We start from the raw sequence: 20,347 nt of genomic DNA on the forward strand, positions 1-20,347 counted from the left end.
CTTGCTTGATCTTGATACATTTATAAACTTGTGCCTATATATTTCCTTACATTTATTTATTTTTTTTCAAAAAATTTTACAAATATCAATTTCTAAAAGAGAAAGAGTTGAAAAGGTCTTGCTTTGAAAACTAGTTTGACTAGGAAAAGGTGGAGCAAAAATGTATTCAAAATGTATAGTGCCAAAGCCAAAGAGCTATTCATCAAAGAAATATCAAAATTTCATGGCATCGCTTCTCAAAAATTGAGTTGTATTGATCAAAAGTATGAAAAATAGAAGCCAAATGAAAAGCTTTCAATCAATTATAAACACTTTAGTGGGTGGTCATATATGTTCATTTCTACTGGTGAGATAGATCACTTGACTTCGTGCTAGTTGTGTATGACTTGATTGAATTGATTATTGAAGTTTCATACTGGACTATGGACTAGTTCATACTTGATTCACACACACAACACACAAGTCTAATATTAAATGAATGTCTATTTCATTTGTGTGATTGTACATGTTCAACCAAATGTGGATTAAACCAAAAACAATTTTGATCATTTTATTTTTATTTGGAAGTGTTTTTCGTCACTCTTTGTTTCTAGGTTATTTACCTACTTTGTCGATCTTTTTGATTGGGTTTTGTTTTAAATGTCTATTTACTTTGGATGTTATCCCCATGTAGCAAAAATAACATGTATTTAGGCAAAATTTTCATATGTTCATGCATTGTTTAACATACATGTATAGTGTGTGTACTCTAAGTGTTTAATAAAATACCTTTATGATATTGTTTTCACTCTCTTGGACTCCGATGAGCACCAATTTTTGGGAATCACAATAATTAATCATGTTTATCATGTTTTGATCATTGGTTGTATATTTTACACACTTTTCCCTATAAGTGCTTGCTCATGCATTGGTCGTGCATCTCACATGCACACTAGATGCACCATTGATGTACACACTCTATCACTTGACATGTTTAGCATTTACTCTTGATAGTTAAGTCTTTTAAGATCTTTTAGCACATATAACATGTTCTTATGTCTATGTCATGCCTTGGACTATATCTTGTTCCACCATCCTTAGCATGTCATGTTTTACTTTATGCTTTGTAGCATTGTGTTTTTAAGATGTTTTATCTTTTGTTTGAGCTTCATTTTCTCATTCATCTTGCACCCCTCATGCATCTTTACCCTTGTTTATATCTTCTTTTCTTTCTTTCCTTCCTCTTGATTCATTTGTCTATTCGTGACAAAAAGGGGGGAGTATACTATATAATATATTGGAGTGTATCATCATTTCTATATTACCCATGTGCACATTCTCAGGGGGAGAAATTCTATCTTGTGCACCTTCGTAGAGGGAGAAAGCATTAGGGGAGATGCATATACCAAGGGGGAGAAGACATTTATTTTTATGAGAAAACCTTGTTTTGTTAGTTTTACTTTATGCTTGTTTTCTTGTTGCTTTATGGTGCTTTGAGTTATGTTTAGTATCTATGCTTTGTTGCTCTCATCACATCATGTTTATGTATTGGACATGCATACATCCTTATACTATTGTGCTTTGTTGATTGCATGTTTGGATGATCATTTGCTTTGCTATATGATCATTGTAGTAATTTTCATATGACTTTCTTGTGTTTGATCAAGTTGCTCATATGTTTCACATTATGTTTACTTGATTGTTTTTTACTTGTTTCATTATACTTAGTCCTTTTATTATTTGCTTTACCTTGAGGGTCTAATGTGTTTTGTGCAAGTGTTTTAAGATATAGGTATTTTGTTCTAAGTTCATCATAGGTTTTAGATTTCAGTGTGAGTGAGTTTTTCCATTATTTCCAAACATACGTTTAAGTCTAGAGTCTGTTATAGGGTGATTTTGTCATGGAATAGCCAAAAGGGGAGATTGTAAAGTTGTGATTTACAAATATGTTTTATGTTGGCTTTTTTCCATGACAAAAATGGTTGTAATTGCATTAATTTTGTTCCTTGTATTTTATGGGATTTTATTGTATTGGGTTTAGTATTAAGTTGGTGAAGAATCAAGCATACAATGAAGATTAGTGCAGTTTTGTGACTAGCTCACAAGAAGTTCGCGATGAAAGGTTCCTGCAAAAAGGCCACCTGAGAAGCACATGCTGGAAGCTGAAGAGTCAAGTGCCAAGTTGCATTTTGCGAGTACTTCGTGAGATAGACCATCTCAAGAGGTACTTGCTAAACTCTCTGTCTGAAGGATCTTAAGTGTGACTTTCTTACCTTTCACCGATACTATATATATACTCTCATTACCTACAAAAGTAAAGGAGACTATTCAGAGAGAAAACCCTAGAGAGGTTTCTACAACACACCCACCTTTTAGAGAGAGAACTACTCATCCTTTAGTGAGAAATTATTATAGCCTCTTCTCATTCCCTTTTCCATTGTCATACCTTGAGAGGAGAATTGTACCCAAACATAACTCACATCTATTCAGAGTGTAGAGAGTGTTTTGGAGCTTGGGAAGCTTTGGGGATTTGCCAAAAGAAGCCTGTGAGGCTTGGTGGATGAAATCGGGTTGTATTGCGGGATCCAGAAAGCTAGTGAAGACAAGACTCCGAGAAGTTCATTGGTAGCAGGAGCTTGGAGGGCTCAAGTACATTGGGCAGACTAGGCTTGGAGGATCTTTTGTTATTCGTGTACTCCAACTTATTTACTAGTGGATCGATTTCGACTTGGAGGATCGTGGAGTGATTTTTTGCCTAGTTCTTCAGTTTTCTCTTCGATAATACGTCTTGTTGTTATCTTGTGTTTGCATCTCTCTTCCTTTACTCTATATTTATTGTTTCTTGCGTGCTTATGGCTTAGAGAGTAGATTTGTGCTTCATTTACTCTTGTTCCACAGTTAGATAAGTTATAGTAAAAGAAATTAAGCCGTAATTTTAAAATTGGGGGTCTAAACAAGCTCTAGTATTTTAGCAAAGATCCAAGCTTTCATACTACAAGAAGAGAGAGAGAGTGATCATACCCGAGACCAGTTTTATCAGATGTAGCCTTTTAGAAATTTAGCATTTCATCCAGCTTTGCACTTGAAGCTCTTTCTAATTGAGCTCTCACATAAAACGACTTTGCATCTAGTTTCTTGGTCTTCTCAACCAGGAAGTTGTTTTCAAACCACAGTGCTTTGATGGTTTGATTTGCTTCATCAAATTTAGTGGAGAGTTCCTCTTGTTCCAACTCCACTTCACTTCGCTTCCTTGTGGCTAGCCTATAAAGCTTTTCATGCTTCTCAAAATTCTTGTAAAGCTTTGAGTAGGCAGTACGGATATCATCTTTTTGATTCATCTTCTCAAACTTGGACTCCATTAAATCCTCTTCCTGATTAATTAGTTCTTTGGATTCCTTGGAGGAATCAATAGTAGTTGTGAAGGTGCTGGCTATTCCTTCTGGATCACTATCCTTTGAATCTGCTTCTGGTTAGGTATCACTCAAGATGGCAGCTAGAGCTTTGCTCTTGCCAATTGACTTGAGATAAGTAAGAAATTCTTGCTTCATGTGTCTGTACCCTTGACACCCATAGCATTTTGGACCAGTGGGAGTGTTGCTTCTTTGTCCAACTTCTTTGGATTCTCTCTTGAAATTATCTTGAGACTTAAATTGAGAGAATCAAGACTATTTGTGATCGTTGTCATTTTCCTTGACATTCGCATTCTTGATGAACTTTTTGAATTTTCTAGTAATGTAAGATTTAAATTTTGAGTTCTCATCTTTAAACGACTCATCTTCTTCATCACTCTTGGCTTTTAGATCCTTACTCTTGCTCTTGCTTCCCTTGCCAATCCCTATTAAACCTAAATTATAGGTTTGCAAATTCCTAATCAACTTTGTCAAAGCAATGGTGTCAATGTCCTTTGGTTCTTCTATGGCGGTGATCTTAGCATGAAATCGCTCTGGAAGAGATCTGAGGATTTTCCTTACAATCTAGGCTCTGGAATCTTTTCACCTAAGTTGAATGCTAAATTCACTATGTCTTTGAGCTTGGCATAGAATTCATCAAACGACTCGTCGCCATCTATCCTTATTTCTTCAAAGCTAGTAGTGAGCCTCTGAAGTTTAGAATCTTTCATAGCTTTAGTGCCTTCATAGGTGTTTTGAAGAATTGTCCAAACTTCCTTGGCACTCTTAATGGATGAGATCTTCTTAAACTCCTTGTTAGTCATAACACTAAACAAGGCATTCATCGTTTGATTGTTGAAATTTGCAACTTTGATCTTGTCATCATCCCAAGACGCTGGTGGATCAGTAGGTTTGGTCCATCTAACATCAATAGCTAGCCACACCTTTTCATCTAAAGACTGCAAAAAAAAAACTCTCATGCATACCTTCCAATATACATAGTTAGAAACATCAAATAAAGGAGTTATAATCAATGATTGTTCACGATCCATAATAACAGGGGTCAATGGATCATACAGTAAAGATTAAAACCTAATCAGAGTGTGCCTACTCTGATACCACTTGTTGGGTTAAGATAGATTGATCTCGGTTAATTAATTCAATTAACCAAGTTGATTAATTAGGTTAAATTATATCTAAATCGTAAAGACACCAAAAATCACCAAATAAACTAAATGCAGTAGAAATTAAATTGACACGGTGATTTTTTGACAAATGGGGAAAATCTCTCTCAAGGAAAAAAACTCACTAGGTGAATTTAAGGTCATTACTCTCAAGAATCAACTAATCCAATAATCAACTAATCCAATAATCAAACGGTTACAAATATGAGGAATCTTACTACTACACTGGCATATCCCAAAATACCAATATACAGTTGAACCTTTGCTTCAATATCCAATTGGACTTGATCATGCAGCAAACTTCTTTTCTTTGTTGCACAAATCTCTAATTTATGATTGACTCCTTTACATGGATTCTAGTACGTGACTAACTCTAGCAACTTAATTGATTGTTGTTGACTGCAAAATTTTTTACTTAATAAATAATGAAGATTAGGAAGCACTTAGTTACAAAACCCTAAGATGCACAAATGCAGTAGGTTTTCACATAATGTATGAATTCTAGGTCTCTATTTCTGTAAGTAATGACTTTTAAAATAAGCCTTATATATTACTAAGGTTGTAAGAAGAGAAACCCTAATCATTCAAGTCATCATGGGCCGAATTTTAGATTTAAGATTTCTGAAATCGTAGATTTCGATAGATCGAGCTTATGTCGAGCTTCTCCATTTATCTTAGATAGTAGCATTTGTTGATCATGTGTTGAGATTTAATAAAACAATTTTTTTTCACTTGTTTCTTGGATCAACTTTCATGTCTTTAATGATTCCACTTGATATATTTGAACAACATACTGCTTAATACATTAAACCCAACTTAAATCTGTCTAATTACAAGTAAAGTGTGTTTTGTCAAAAGATTAGCCAATTATATAGAAAATATGATCCTAACAGGCAAAATATAGGGTTGGGTTGGAATGAGTTGACAAACACTGTTACTGGCCCTAAGTAGGTGTGGGTTACCTTTATTTGTTTGTGCCAAATAAATTATCTAATACATGTTGTTTGACTTAATTTTACACAGTTGTTGTAGGAAAATCCTAAAGTAGGAAAATTCGGGAAAAAAAAAAAAAGAAAAAGAAAAAAAAGTAGGAAAATTCGGGAAAAAAAAAAAAAAGAAAAAGAAAAAGAAAGAAAGATGTGAGTAGTATGATAAACAGCCCCAGAGAATGAGCGTGCTCTAAATGAGGAGTTTGATAATGTTTGCGTATCTATTGACCCCGATGATAATTGCTCTACCCCAAACATGGAAAATATAACTCAGGATGCGGAGCAAATAGGTGTTGAGGAGCAAACCCAATGTGCTGATAAAGCGTCAAATTAATGCAACGAGCAAGCTCTAAGGGGAGAAGGTTGCACCTGTCCTTCCACTATCATGCACCTCATTTTCCCCACTTGTTGATTCAGACTTCCATGACGTTAATGCCACATGTCACAGCTAGCTAGGTCACGCTATGTCTACCCAGTGTATCTTACTTGCCATATTAGTGATATGCCATCTACCACCTTAGCAGAGTCCTTTTTTCAGTCTGACAAACTTGATCCCACATACGGTTCCTAACTCAAATTAACCCATTTTGGTCCAATATAACCAAAATTCACCAACCCACTTACAAATTCATTTCACATTGTGCCAATCTATCATCCATGCAATTAAGTTCAATGTTACTTTTCAAGGGATCTTCATGCAACTTATGTTTAAACTCAAGGCATCATCAAGCTTCTACCTTGATTTTGAAGGGAGTGTTAAAGATATTAATTTCTATTAGTTTATTTTATAATGGCTCAAGAGACTCAATTTAGTGTAATGCTCAATTAGGGTAAACCGTAGCTCGTAGCTCCTAGTCTTTATATATGCCCGGCATAGGGTTCATTGTAAATAAAAATCTGGAATTTAGTAAACACATAGAGATTGATAGATTTGAGAAAACAAATAGGTTTATAGTAAAGAATCATGTCTTTCGGCAAATGGTATACTCCATTAGGTCCAAAAATTAACCCTTCTACCGTATATATTACACAAACCGCTAGTAATAGGAGCTAGACCGTCTCAGTATTAACCTATAAATATTGTTCGTGAAAATAAGGCAGTTAATTAATGAGCGGAGAGCAGGATTAGTGGTGCATTTTGTTGAGAAACTTGGACCTGAAGCATTATTAGAGGTTGTATAAGAAAGAAGGAAGTTTGTCTGAGAATCTGTAAAAGAGAAAGTGAAAATGACCCAAAGACAAAGGACTTTGAATTCTTTTGTATATAAATCATGACGGTAGTAGTGCTAAGAGAAAAGAGTTTACAAGGATAGAAGAAAGGAAAGAAATGGCACCGGTCGGACTACCTCCTGGTTTTAGGTTCCATCCGACCGACGAAGAGCTTGTGAATTATTATCTCAAGAGGAAAATCAACGGCCAAGAAATCGAACTTGACATTATTCCTGAGGTTGATCTCTACAAATGCGAACCATGGGAGTTAGCAGGTATGATCCTCCTCCTCACACTCCAACTTCAATATTGATTTTGTATGTCTTTGATTCTTTTTCTGTATGGTTTCTGTGTTAGATTGCATTAAGCATCAGAATGCCATTCTATTGCGTACCAGTCAGATGATAGCGTACATACATAAGGTTCTTTTAGTATTTTGCCTTTTTTAAAGCAAGCAGGAAAGTCCATTCATTAATTTGACACCCGCCATCAAAGATTGCCAATGTCTTGGGATGCCTTTCTTTCTTTCATTCTTTCTTTATTTCTTTATACATTTCCTCTTATTTTACTGAATCAAGTATTCGATATTCATTCAGAAACAAAATAAAAATAAAAATTGTGTTTGTTGTATTGCTATTGTGTTTGTTTGAAATTTTGCCATAAATTATTGTAGAAAAATCATTTTTACCAAGTAGAGACCCAGAATGGTACTTCTTTGGACCCCGGGATCGAAAATACCCAAATGGATTTAGAACAAATAGAGCAACTCGAGCTGGATATTGGAAATCAACTGGAAAGGACAGAAGGGTTACATGCCAGAGCCGACCCATTGGAATGAAGAAGACGTTGGTTTACTACAGAGGACGAGCGCCTCAGGGGATTAGAACTGACTGGGTTATGCATGAATATCGCCTTGACGACAAGGAATGTGAGGACCCCTCCGGAATTCAGGTACCTACATTCTTGATGCATGCTTTTGCTTTGTGGTCTTAGACTGTATTATTGGTCCTTGATAATATTATTGATAAATGCACTGACAATCTAGAAGAGTAATAACATTGTTCCACATATGGCGCTGCTCTGAGATTAGCCACTATGGATCTTAAACAAAAATATTGTTGTCCCCTATTAGGTTTATATTCATTATCATCATCAACAACAACAACATATATAATATAATATGCACTTTTTCTAGTGCGATCGATGACACTTTGGCTGATCAACTAATAGTTTCTAATTAAACTACTGCATCATGGAGAACAAAAGAAGTGAAAAATCCACATCTAATAATACTCTTGATCAAAATACTTTGCTTTTGATGGAGAAAATTTCATCCTTCCAAGCCTCCAACAGCAAAAAAACTAATCAGTGGCATGAAAATACCCACCCTAATTACCAATGTTGTGATGAATTGAGAAATTCAATTGATCACATTTCTGTGTATTTTTGGGTCATAATTGGCCGGATAAGTGATGAACTAGTAACGAATATTGAATTCATAAGGATTTTCAACAAAAGCTTTTCATTCATGGCACCATTTTCCAAAGTGGTTTTTCTTGTGTCAATACTCCTTTTAGCATTAATCCCCAACCAAATTCATCCTAACTCTTACCCTCTTTTTTCTGCTTTTGGGCAAAAGACATTGTAATAGTAATTATATTACTAGAAAATTATTCACTTCATTTTACTTTATGATTTCCACTCTATTATTACTAGTACATTTTTTTTTCCACATAAATGTTACTATTTGACTTGAAAAGCATGAAGTCCGATGCTTATCCCAGTGAGAAAAGCATTTTCCCTTGCTTTTCTCCCTACCTCTTTTATACCAAAGGACAGAAAGAAAGCTGAAGCTTCACCAATTGCCATTATATATGCTAGATCACTGTTTAATTAATTACAACCACAACAGCAATGACAATTAAACCTAAAAATTACTACCGGCCGTATGAACATAGATAAGGCGTGTGTGGTAACGTGAGAAGTGCATGACGTGCATGCAAAGTTAGGGTCTCTCTCTCTCTCTCTCTCTCTCTCTCTCTCCTTTGTAATTTTTTTATTAATATTTATAACATAAACAAAAATGCCTGACATATTCGTTGCTTGCACTGGTCTTAGATCTCTTAAGTGACAAAGTGTTGCTTCACTTTGTCTTTCTCTAGTAAGACAAAAGTAACATCCCCGTATGGCCCGAATCCCAGCTCAAACCATATTATTAATATATTTTATCAACTTTTTAATATTCTCTGATCTACAAAATGTAGATTCTATGACTATTGTTATGCACTCCAAAAGCGCCATCCCTATCACTTTCACGGTGTAAGAAGGTGTCGGCTGCTTTTTACTTTATTCCAAACATTAAAACAACAAGCCAGTCGATATTAATCAAATTATTCATCCCCTAATTATGTATTGTAGCAGGAAATGTATCCTTTCCAAGGGTTATGGAGTTGGATTTAAAAGATTTCAATCAATATATTGTATTAGAAATTTCAATACATTGTGAATTATTCTCTCCAACATATATGATGGGTTTCACAAGCAAAAGTATTGCAATGCTTCACCCTATTGTAATAGTTAAACTATTAGTCTTACATACACAAGCACGGAGGAAGCCACTGACTATACGAAAGATGGAAGATTTTCTGCTACTTCAGTTCTATACTAATACAATAATTCTTGTTAGATTAACAATTTACGAATCAGTTTCAGCCCCAATTATTGACTGACTGCTTTAAACTTTATTTGGCCTTGGATACAGGCTTTAAATAATATCCATAAGGATTATATATATATATATATATACACATATATATATAGAAGACTAACAATTTAATAAACCAGCTTTAGTCTTTATTTGCCTCTCTGTCGCGCTCTCTTCTCTCTCACAACACTTGTCATATAGAAATACAAAAATGTATAAAAACGTAAAGCATTTTTCTTTAGATACACTTATAATAATTGGTTACCTGCAGGATACGTATGCACTTTGTCGCGTGTTCAAGAAAAATGGAATCTGTTCTGAAATAGAAGAGCAAGGGCAATGTAGTTTATCATTACTTGAGAGCTCACAGGGTGTAATAAACGAGTATGAAACCATGTCTCCAGATGTTACCATGGCATCATCATCATGCTTGGATGAGGAAGACAAAGATGATTCGTGGATGCAGTTCATCACAGACGATGCATGGTGTTCTTCTAACGCAGCTGTGGGTGGTGGTGGTGGTGAAGAAGTCTCTCGCGTGGCATTCACAAATTAAACCATCTAGTAGCATGCACGATTGGAGGCCAATAACATTAAAAAAGAAAATATTGGATATAATAAGACACTATTGGAAAACAGTTTCTAAGATTTTTCAATTGTCATATGTAGATTAATTATCTCTAATTGAATTTGATGGTTTGGTTGGGTTGCTTCAGTAGGGTCAATTTATCGGATGACTCTACGGAGAGTTTTTTTTTTTTTTATATTATTTTTTTTTTCTCTTGAGATTTGCCTCTTCTTCGTGGCAATTTGGGTGTTACTTGTGGAATAAAAGGACATAAGTGTTACTTATCGTTGTTTTTGATATTTAGAATGGCCGAATGCATGGGCCGGGTTTATATACGCCACTTAATTTGCAGTCTTCTAACCTCCAGAGTCTTATGTATCCAATGCATGGGCCGGGTATAAATCTTCATACATATATTCATTAGAGAAAAAAATTGAGATTACGCGGTAGTGTTGTGCGACAAATTAAATTTGGAGCAAATAGACTTTGTTATTTGTAAAAGCCTGATAATGATGTGCCTTCCGGCAAATCGGAAGACTTGGAACAAACCAAACTCTACCTCGGCATAAATTTATAGTTGCATTTCACCACCAAACTCTCAAAATCAAGAAAACCCTAATCCCACCTCAATGATGTTCCCAAAATACAACATGCATACATCAAATAACATGATGCACCAAACCAAAAAGAAACCATGATAGCAAGAAAACCAAAATATTTTATGAGGCAAGCATCACACAAACAAAGCATAGGGTACAGTCATTAAACACTCCTCTCAATTAAGTGAATGTCAACTAGGCTTTTGTAGCATGAAGCATAAATCAAAGATATGGATAAAAATCATGTAACAATGGATGCTTGAGATGGTAACCTACAATGCCTGAGTTAGCAAGCAAGATTCTTAGATTCGAAATGGCAAAAAGGAAACATATTCAATTCAACATCAAGGATTTACTACTTTCTACCAAAGCAAGCTTAACAAATAAATCATATTGATAATTATGTTTTGTCAATGATCATGGCAAGTTTCATACTTGTATTAACACATTTATTTAAGATAATTTAAGGGTTGGACAACCATGGCAACAACTAAACAAGCGCAAAACAGTAACTAGGATAACGAATTACAACCGAATTTCAAGATAGTTGATTAGAGGCACTTAAACCAATTCATTGAGCATAAGGTACATACACAATTTAGAAATTCCATAAGTCATAAACCGACATATTTGGACTTTAAACATGCTAAACATAAAGTTCCAATATGTTTTAGACCGTAGCATGATGATGTAAATGAAATCTACAGCCATGACCAACTCATCTTTGCAAAAGTTGTTATAATGAGTCATAAACATGATTCGATGCTGAAATTTTCATTAGTATAGAAAAAGACACTCAAGATTTTTTTTACTACCAAGAGGATTAAGTTTTCGCCCAAGCATTAGAAATAATATACACAACCAAGAAAACTTAAAGGACTATCAAGTACACAAGCTGTCACTTGCATACAAAATCAATAAACAAGAAAGGAAACATCGTTTGATTGGACTGTAATCATTGAAAGAACTCATGGAATAGCTAAGCAACTCAAATACATAACTAGAAAGAATAGAACATGAAGAGAATTCCTTACCAAAAGCTTAAGCATAAACTAGAGTGCAAATCAGAAACAAATTTAGTACTTGATGCATAAATATTGTCCAATTTGCATCAGGTATTTAGAAAATGAAGTTGCAGCTACTTAATTAAGTCAATTCCCCTACAAACCCCATACATTCCCCTACAATCCCTGTCTATCCCATTAGGAACCACTAGGTTCCTAACAAGTGGTATTAGAATTGTTGATCTTGATACGTGTAAAGATGACTTACAATTAGATTTTCAAGAATTGCAGCCAATATTCAACAAAGTTTTCGAGAATTTCAAGGCTTTATGCGAATCTCTAAAGGCTATGAAAGAAGAACTCCTAAAATTGGAGGATGTTGAGAACATGGCTGAAGAAGAGTTACAATCGCTTGACTCAATGGAACTCGAAGAACAAATTAAATTCCAAGAACCAACAACTATTGTGTAAGGTTGAAATTTATCAACCATCTTGTTGGCTTTATTCTGTGCCAATTTGCTTGTAATTTAGCATTTAGTAACCCTGTATTTAGGTGGGATTATTGTAAGGGTAGTGTGTGAAGAGAGTGTGAAGAAAAGCTCAAGTATGTGCAAGAAGCAGAGTTTTGCTGTTAGGACTCGCGGCTGACTAGCGATTGGCAAGCCGCCAAATGTAGGCACGTGAGAAGCACACAAGGAAGTTGAAGGGTCGCGCCAGCTATCGCATTATAGGACAAAAGTCCCAGGCTGGCTAGGTCATTACGTCGTGACTTGAACTCGCAACTTGGACAAGCCGCGAGGTCAAGCTGCCAATCAGCCCTGTTTGGCAAAAACTGACTCTTCGTATTCCAAACACACACCACTATATATAGACCCTTATATCCACTAAATTGAGAGAGCTTCTAGAGAGAATTTTGTGAGAGAAACCCTAAAGAGAAACAAGATTATCTCATCACCAATCTTTACCTTAGAGACTTTACAAATTTCTTTACTCTCTTCCTCTCCATTGTCACATCTTTGAGAGGTCATTGACCAAATCCTTATCCCACCACACCCACATCTGTGAGAAGGTTTATTTGGTGCTAAGGGAAGCAGTTTGGAAGGAACAAATATAAATTAGTTGATGCTATGATATAGTAGCGGAATCCGGGAAGCTAAAGAAGAAATAGGCTCGGCGTAACCTCGTTAGAGCAAGAAGCTTGGAGTGTTTAGGTATTTGGGTAGATTAGGCTTGGAGGGTCTTCTGCTGTTCATGTATCCCAACTACATTCTTTAGTGGATTATTTACCGCTTGGAAGGCGGCGGAGAGGTTTTACGCCGAGGACTTCGGTTTCCTCTTCGATAACACATCGTGTGTTGTCTGTGTGTTTGCATCTTCTTTCTCTTTATTTTTGCCTTATATTTACTACTATGGATGTGTTTATATTTGGCTTAGATTTTCTATCAATTCTGTTATAAGTTTGTTATCATGTTCCGCACATTAACTGTTTGATATAAAGTTTTAATTGGTAATTATATAATTTGGGGTCTAAACGTTCAAGGGTGTTTTATACACATTTTGAACTTTCAATTGGTATCAGAGCGGGTACACTTGTTGTGGTTTTAATACCTGAGTGTAATCCTTGACCCCTTGTTGAGATGGATAGGTCTCAATCTCTCAATATTCCATCATTTTTTTATGGTAACAATTATGCCTTCTGGAAAGTTAGAATGAGGGCATTTCTATGGTCTATTGATGACACCGTGTGGGATGCGGTTGAAATAGGTTGGACCAGGCCGGAGGCTAAAAAATCCACCTGGAATAAGGCAGCTCTTGCGGCAGCCAATGCTAACAGTAAAGCCTTAAATGCTATATTCTGTGATATGTCTCCAGATAAATTTCACAGGATATCTCACATGATAGTAGCCAAGGAAGCTTGAGAGATTTTGGAGACTACATATAAGGGGACTAAGAAGGTGAAGGACACAAAACTCTAAATGCTTACCACCAAATTCGAAGAGCTTAAGATGGGAGATGATGAGCCATTTGATTCGTTTTATGGGAAGCTTAATGAAATTGTCATTGCTAAGCTCAATCAATATTGAAGATACTAAGGTGGTGAGAAAAATCTTGAGGTTCTTGCCTGAAAGTTTTAGAGCAAAAGTCACAGCCATAGAAGAGAGTAAAGACCTGGATGAGATCAAAATTCAGGAGCTGATTGGGTCCCTCCAAACGTATGAACTGGGACTGCCTTCCTACAAGACGAGTAAATTGCTTGCTCTTAAAACCATTATTGAAAGAATGGATGATCCTTCCGAAAAAGATGGAGTGAAGAAGGAAGTAGCGTACCTTGCCAAAAACTTTCGAAAATTTTTAAAGATGAAGAATAGTGGGAAACCATTCAACAGAGGAAAATTTTCATCTTCAAGAGGTGATAGGAAAGATTTTATGAGGAAAGAAGGGAAGGATTTTCAATCTCCTTCAGACCTAGTGTGTTTTGAATGCAATGGCCATGGACATCTCAAAAACGAGTGTCCCAATTTCTTGAGAAGGAAAGGCAAGGTGTATGCCATAATGCTGAGTGATATAGACTCTTCGAGTTCTGATTCTGAAGAGAGTTATGACGGAGAAGGAAACTACTCCGCATTCATGACCATTGCATATGTGGAGTCATCAGATGATTTGGGTACACTTATGAAGGACCTTAGGGAACATTCTGATTTGGAGTTTATTGAAATAGTTGAGGAGTCTGAAGATGAGCATGTTGAAAAAGCAGTGGGATTGCAAGAGACTTACAATTCATTCCTTGAGAAGACCGGTGAATATGCTAAGGTGGCTAATGCAACCATTAAGAAGATGAAGAGGGCTGAGGAAGATTACAAAAGTCTTTTGGCACGATACAAGGAGGCGAAGTGTGAAATTGAGACATTAAATGGTGAGCTGTCGGAAGCTTATACCAAAGTAAGATTTCTTGAGCAAGAGGTAGTGCAAGCTCATGCCAAGGTAGATAGAGTCTCCTCTAGGAAACTGGATGATGTTATTTCATCTCAGAAACATGCCTTAAATAAGTTCGGTTTAGGATACACCGGAGGAAGTAGCTCGTCAGCCAAGATTACCAAAGAAGTGAAGTTTGTGACGGCTAAGGAGACGACTGTGGATAGGTCCAGTCCTGAGAAAATTAAGGCTGAGAAGAAGAAGAATGCGGCTGATCAACGGGTGATAAATAAGTCCCGTAATCAATCAGAATCCAAATATAAAGTTAGAGGGAAATCAGTTCCAAGATCACAACAGGGTCCGAGAACGGAATATATTTGCCACTATTGCGGATTGTAAGGACATACCAGACCCAACAGTCAAAAGCTGAGTGCAGACAATAATGCAAGTGCACCTCGGTCACGAGGAAGAAGAAATGACATGAGGTTTTGGGGTGATGAGCAACCAAGAAGTCAAAACTGTGATCCAGGAATGATGGACGTGATGAAGATGATCGGTGCCTTCACCAATTGCCTGGAAAGCTTCACACGAAGGTTTGACAGTCCCAACTCTCGTACCCGATCCGTCAAGGATATCACCCCAAACGCACGTGACGTGTGGGTGACAAAGGGTACTCATGCATAAGCATTACACCATGTCCATGCATCAATACTTCCCATGTTTCTTTCTAGTATTTAGGTTGTTATTGTGTGTGTGTGATTGTCTTTGGTTCAAATGCTTTTACATTTTTTGTTATGTTTTTTATCAATTTTTTACTGCTTTTGTGTTAAAAAATCCAAAAACACATAAAAAGTAGAAAATCTAGAAAGTTTGATCAACTTTGTTGAGTTTTGTCTCAAAGCATATTTTGCCTTGTACCTTTGTACTAATGGCTTTGTGCATTTAACGAGCTTAGCTTGTCTCTTATGCACTCATATCATTGTGGAAGAAATTCTGAAATCTATGGGACTGTTGTAAATAGATCTTCAACCTTGTCATGAATAATTAGTGAATGGTTTTGTTGATCTTGAAACATGCATAGACTCATGCCTATATATCTTCCCACTTTTTATTTTTATGCTTAAAAGAGCTCTTTAAATGTAAATCTCCAAATGAAAAGAGATATAGAGCTGCAAAAGCCTATCGCACATACTAGTATTCGACTAGGAAAAAGGGAAAGCGACCAAAATAAAATGTTTGATGCCCAAAAAGCCAAAGGCTAACTCATCAATTGAAATATCAAAAATTTCAGGCACCTATCTTAAAATGAGATTTTCTTTACTCAAAAAGTGCAAATGATATGTTGAATATAGAGCCAAATGAAAAGTTTTAAAGAATTGTTATCAAGTGCTTGCGGGAGGTCATATATGTATGTTTCTATAATTGAAATAGGTCACATTATCTAGTGCTAGTTGTGTATGCCTTGATTGAATTGATCATTGAAGTTTCACATTAGACTAAAGACTATCTCATTTTTGATATCCACACACAACACACAAGTCTATGTTCAAAGAATGCCATATTCATTTGTGTGATTGTAATTGATTAAATGTGTTTTCACATACTCAATCTTTGTTGATCAAACACAAAAATATTTTTGAGTGTTTTTAGTTTGTTTTTGGAAAGTGTTTTGTTTTTACAAAATGTCAAAATTTTCAAAAACAGTGTTACCCTGTTTTGGCGACTAAGTCGCGGGTAATTCTAGTTGCATGCTCCAGTCGCAAGGTCACTCTGAGAGTTTTCGCAGGTCACTGGCGAGTCAAGGCTGCAGTTGTGAAAAAGACTTAGAAATTTTTCAAAAATTTAAGTTTTTGTGGTTTTTGCGACTCAATGTGGCAACTTGTTCACGGGTGGAAGGTCTAGTTGTGAGGGGTACACAGAGATTTTCCCAGCTCGGCTCGCGACTTCCTCGTGGGTAGACCTTCCAGTCGCGAAAAACACTTAGAAGATTTTTTAAAATCTTAGCCTTACAATTTTTCACGGCTTACCCTAATGACTGACTGGCGACTTAATCTAGTCGTAAAAAACGCGTGTTTTATATTTTAAAGACAGTTTTTAAAATTGTTTTTCAGTTTTTCCCTCGTACTTTGTGACTATTCATTGTCTTTTCCATTTCTATCTCTGAAACTCGCCGTGCTCATCTGTGAAAATCCGTCATTTCTGCATCATTTTCATTTCTATCTTCAAGAAAAAGGTATGAGTTTTCTTTCCCTCATTTCAAATTTCTTGTTTTGAATGTTATTTTCTTAAATGTGAGAATGTGTTGTTGCTATTGTGCTCTGTGAAATGTTGGGTTCGAACATGGTTTTGTTTAAATATGCTGGGTTTGTTGAATGGGTTTTTGTTGCCAATGACTTGTTCAGTGTGGCTCCACATGATATTTTGACTTATCTGAGTGTTCTTACCTTGATATCTGCGCATATCACTTTTATGATATTGTGTTGAAATGCTTGTTGTCTGTGACACATTGCTACTCATTTTTATAGTGTGTGCTATAATGCCTGTTACTCTTTGTGTGTTTGGCATTTGTTTCATGTTTCGTATATTTCTGGTTTTCAAAAATGTGTACTTTGTTACTTTATTGACTTAGTTCTCGTTCTATGATTCTATGTCTTCTAGATCTGTTTGGTCTTTGCACTCTCATCTTTTGACTAGATCTAACAAAATGAGTGGGTTGTGGATTTGGTACTTTGCTCTGTGTTTGCTCTTCTACAGATGTCTCGACGATCCTCCAAAGGAAAAGAGATTATGACTGAAGAGGAAACATTACCTGTTGCAAAAAGAACACGTTCTTCATCACAACCATCTACTGAACTCAATATTGAGTTGTTCAGAACTCCTCAGCACCTAGATGCTTACTCAAACATATTTGACTAGGGAACTCCTATAGTGGAACGGGAGGTTAGATTTGACACTTTGGAAACCACTTTTGTCCCTCGGATCTTCGAGGCAAAAGATTGGGCAAAATTATTTGGAAATTTTGTTGATCCAATGTTGGAACTAGTGAAGGAGTGTTTTGCCAACACTGTTGATCTTCAAAGTGAACTACACTGTCTAGTAAGAGGAACGAAGTTCATCATTAGTCCGGACACCATAGCTGAACTTCTCAAAATCACTCGACCTTCGAATGCCGACCTAACTCCTTATGATGATCGCACTCCAGTGATTCAGGACATTCTCCAAGTTCTTGGTCCTGGCCATGACATCTCCAATGCCAGCACATCCATAAGTACTACCAAGTTTTCACCTGAGTTGACAACATTGAAGATGATCATGTTTACCAACCTCTATCTGTTGACCAACATGGTGTATATCAACCTTGGAAGGGCTTAATTTTTGTGTGATCTCATCATAGGCACCACCATTGACATCTGTGCCCATATTTTTCATATCATAAGGAAGACAGCAACCCGAACAGTAGCACGAGGGTGTCTTCTATTTTGCAGTCTCATTATGAAATTCATTCTAAGTGAAGGTGTTACTCCTCCCTCAGTTGGGAACATAATTGCTCGTCTTCGACCAATCTCTATGTTCACTCTACAAGCTAGGAGAAGTCATTCATCCAAACTCCAAAGAGTGCACATTTCTCTCTTGCTACCCCTTCTACTCCTGAGTCAGATTCACATGTACATGCTCCCCATGTATCACAGCAACCCAACACTACACAAGCACAGTCTACCCATCAACCTGATAGGTTGGAAATGCTCTTTAAGAACCTCCACAAGCGCCTTGAGGAATTGGAAAAGACTTTCAGTGATGGCCAGAGAGAGCAGTCAGAGATATTGGCAGTCATGCAGGACCAGATAGATGTTTTAGCAGCTCATGTTGATGGCATTTTCACCAAGTTACAACAGTGACCCTTTGGCCATTCTGGTTAAAAAGGGGGAGAATTTTTGGGCCAGCACTTGAGGGGGAGTGCTTATTTGAGGGGGAGTTTCATAATCCTTACTGTTTTTTATTATAGTTTTGTTACTTTGGGTTGATTAACTATTGCTATTATAGGTCCTAGTCTTGTTTTGATTTAAACTCATAACTCTTGAATGTGTTTAATACTTGGTTTATTTATATATTGATGATGTTATTCAGTTAATTAAGCATTTATTTAAGGTTTGTACCCATGTTGCTTATGTAAGCTTTAAGGGGTTGGTTGTTTGCACACTTGTAAGCCTTTATGATTTGTGCCATGTTTTATGCAGCCTTTGTGCTTTGTTAAATCAGTATTTCTAATCTAATGTCATGCATTCTTTTTTAAGTACTGTCACTCATGTGCTCGTGTAGAATTTTTCCTAGATGCACATACTTCATGTATTGTGCATTGATTGAGTGTTGGTCATTCGAGTGATTTGCCTTGTGTTTGTCAACTTGAATGTCCGGATGTTCATTCCAAGTGTGAATGAGCATTGTGATCACTTGGTTATAGTGATTGCATGTTTTGGTCTTGCCATGGTTTATTGCTTTATTCCATTGTGCTTGATCGCATTGTGCTTGTTCCATTTGTTTTATAAGTTTTCTGCATATAATGAACTTATTGTGTTGTTGTATTTCAGGAGTTACTTGTTCTTATGGTTCTAAAGCTTCACAGATTCTAGAGTTAGGTGTGAGTGAGTTTTCCAACTGTTCCCAACTCACGCATTAAGTCTAGAGTTTGTTTTAGGATTTTGTCACGGAATAGCCAAAGGGGGGAGATTATAAGGTTGAAATTTATCAACCATCTTGTTGACTTTATTCCGTGCCAATTTACTTGTAATTTAGCACTTAGTAACCTTGTATTTAGGTGGGATTATTGTAAGGGTAGTGTGTGAAGAGAGTGTGAAGAAAAGCTCAAGTATGTGCAAGAAGCAGAGTTTCGCGGCTAGGACTCACGGCTGACTCACGACTGGCAAGCCATCAAATGCAGGCACGTGAGAAGTACATAGGGAAGCTGAAGGGTCGCGCCAGCTGTCACACTACAGGACAAAAGTCCCAGGCTGGCCAGGCCGTTACGTCGTGACTTGAACTTGCGACTTGGACAAGCCGCGAGGTCAGGCCACCAATTAGCCCTGTTTGGCAAAAACTAACTTTTCGTATTCCAAACACACACCACTATATGTAGACCCTTATACCCACTAAATTGAGAGAGCTTCTAGAGAGAATTTTGTGAGTGAAACACTAAAGAAAAACAAGATTGCCTCATCACCAATCTTTACCTTAGAGACTCTACAAATTCCTCTACTCTCTTCCTCTCCATTGTCACATCCTTGAGAGGTCATTGACCAAATCCTTATCTCACCACCTTATCTCATCACACCCACGTCTTTGAGAAGGTTCATTTGGTGCTAAGGGAAGCAGTTTGGAAGGAACCAATATACATTGGTTGATGTTATGGTATAGTAGCGGAATCCGGGAAGCTAAAGAAGAAATAGGTTCGGCATGACCTCGTTGGAGCAAGAAGCTTGGAGGGCTTAGGTACTTGGGTAGATTAGGCTTGGAGGATCTTCTGCTGTTCATGTATCCCAACTACATTCTTTAGTGGATTATTTACCGCTTGGAGGGCGGCGGAGAGATTTTACGCCGAGGACTTCGGCTTCCTCTTCGATAACACATCGTGTGTTGTCCGTGTGTTTACATCTTCCTTCTCTTTATCTTTGCCTTATATTTACTGCTGTGGATGTGTTTATATTTGGCTTAGATTGTCTATCAATTTTGTTATAAGTTTGTTATCATGTTCTGCACATTAACTGTTTGATATAAAACTTGAATTGGTAATTTCATAATTTGGGGTCTAAACATT

At 36.6% G+C, this 20,347-nt stretch overlaps 1 protein-coding gene across 1 annotated transcript; it reads left to right on the plus strand.

The window, feature by feature from the left end:
- The first annotated feature begins 6,810 nt into the window (after nucleotides 1–6,810).
- LOC112012632 (NAC domain-containing protein 54) lies at nucleotides 6,811–10,376 on the plus strand. The gene is made up of 3 exons (XM_024045013.2): nucleotides 6,811–7,025; nucleotides 7,424–7,701; nucleotides 9,726–10,376. The coding sequence occupies exons 1-3, from the start codon at nucleotides 6,869–6,871 to the stop codon at nucleotides 10,008–10,010; spliced, it is 720 nt and encodes a 239-aa protein (XP_023900781.1). The 5' UTR covers nucleotides 6,811–6,868; the 3' UTR covers nucleotides 10,011–10,376.
- The last annotated feature ends 9,971 nt before the right edge of the window (nucleotides 10,377–20,347 follow it).

This window comes from Quercus suber, unplaced genomic scaffold (genome assembly GCF_002906115.3).
Source record: "Quercus suber isolate HL8 unplaced genomic scaffold, Cork oak 2.0 scaffold_81, whole genome shotgun sequence".
Classification (NCBI taxonomy): domain Eukaryota; kingdom Viridiplantae; phylum Streptophyta; class Magnoliopsida; order Fagales; family Fagaceae; genus Quercus; species Quercus suber.

Bases quoted from the DNA above. Each gene is read 5' to 3' on its own strand.
- LOC112012632 (XM_024045013.2), top strand. From the start codon at position 6,869: ATGGCACCGGTCGGACTACCTCCTGGTTTTAGGTTCCATCCGACCGAC. The intron at 7,026-7,423 runs GTATGATCCTCC...AAATTATTGTAG, and splicing joins CGAACCATGGGAGTTAGCAG to AAAAATCATTTTTACCAAGT. The intron at 7,702-9,725 runs GTACCTACATTC...GGTTACCTGCAG, and splicing joins AGGACCCCTCCGGAATTCAG to GATACGTATGCACTTTGTCG.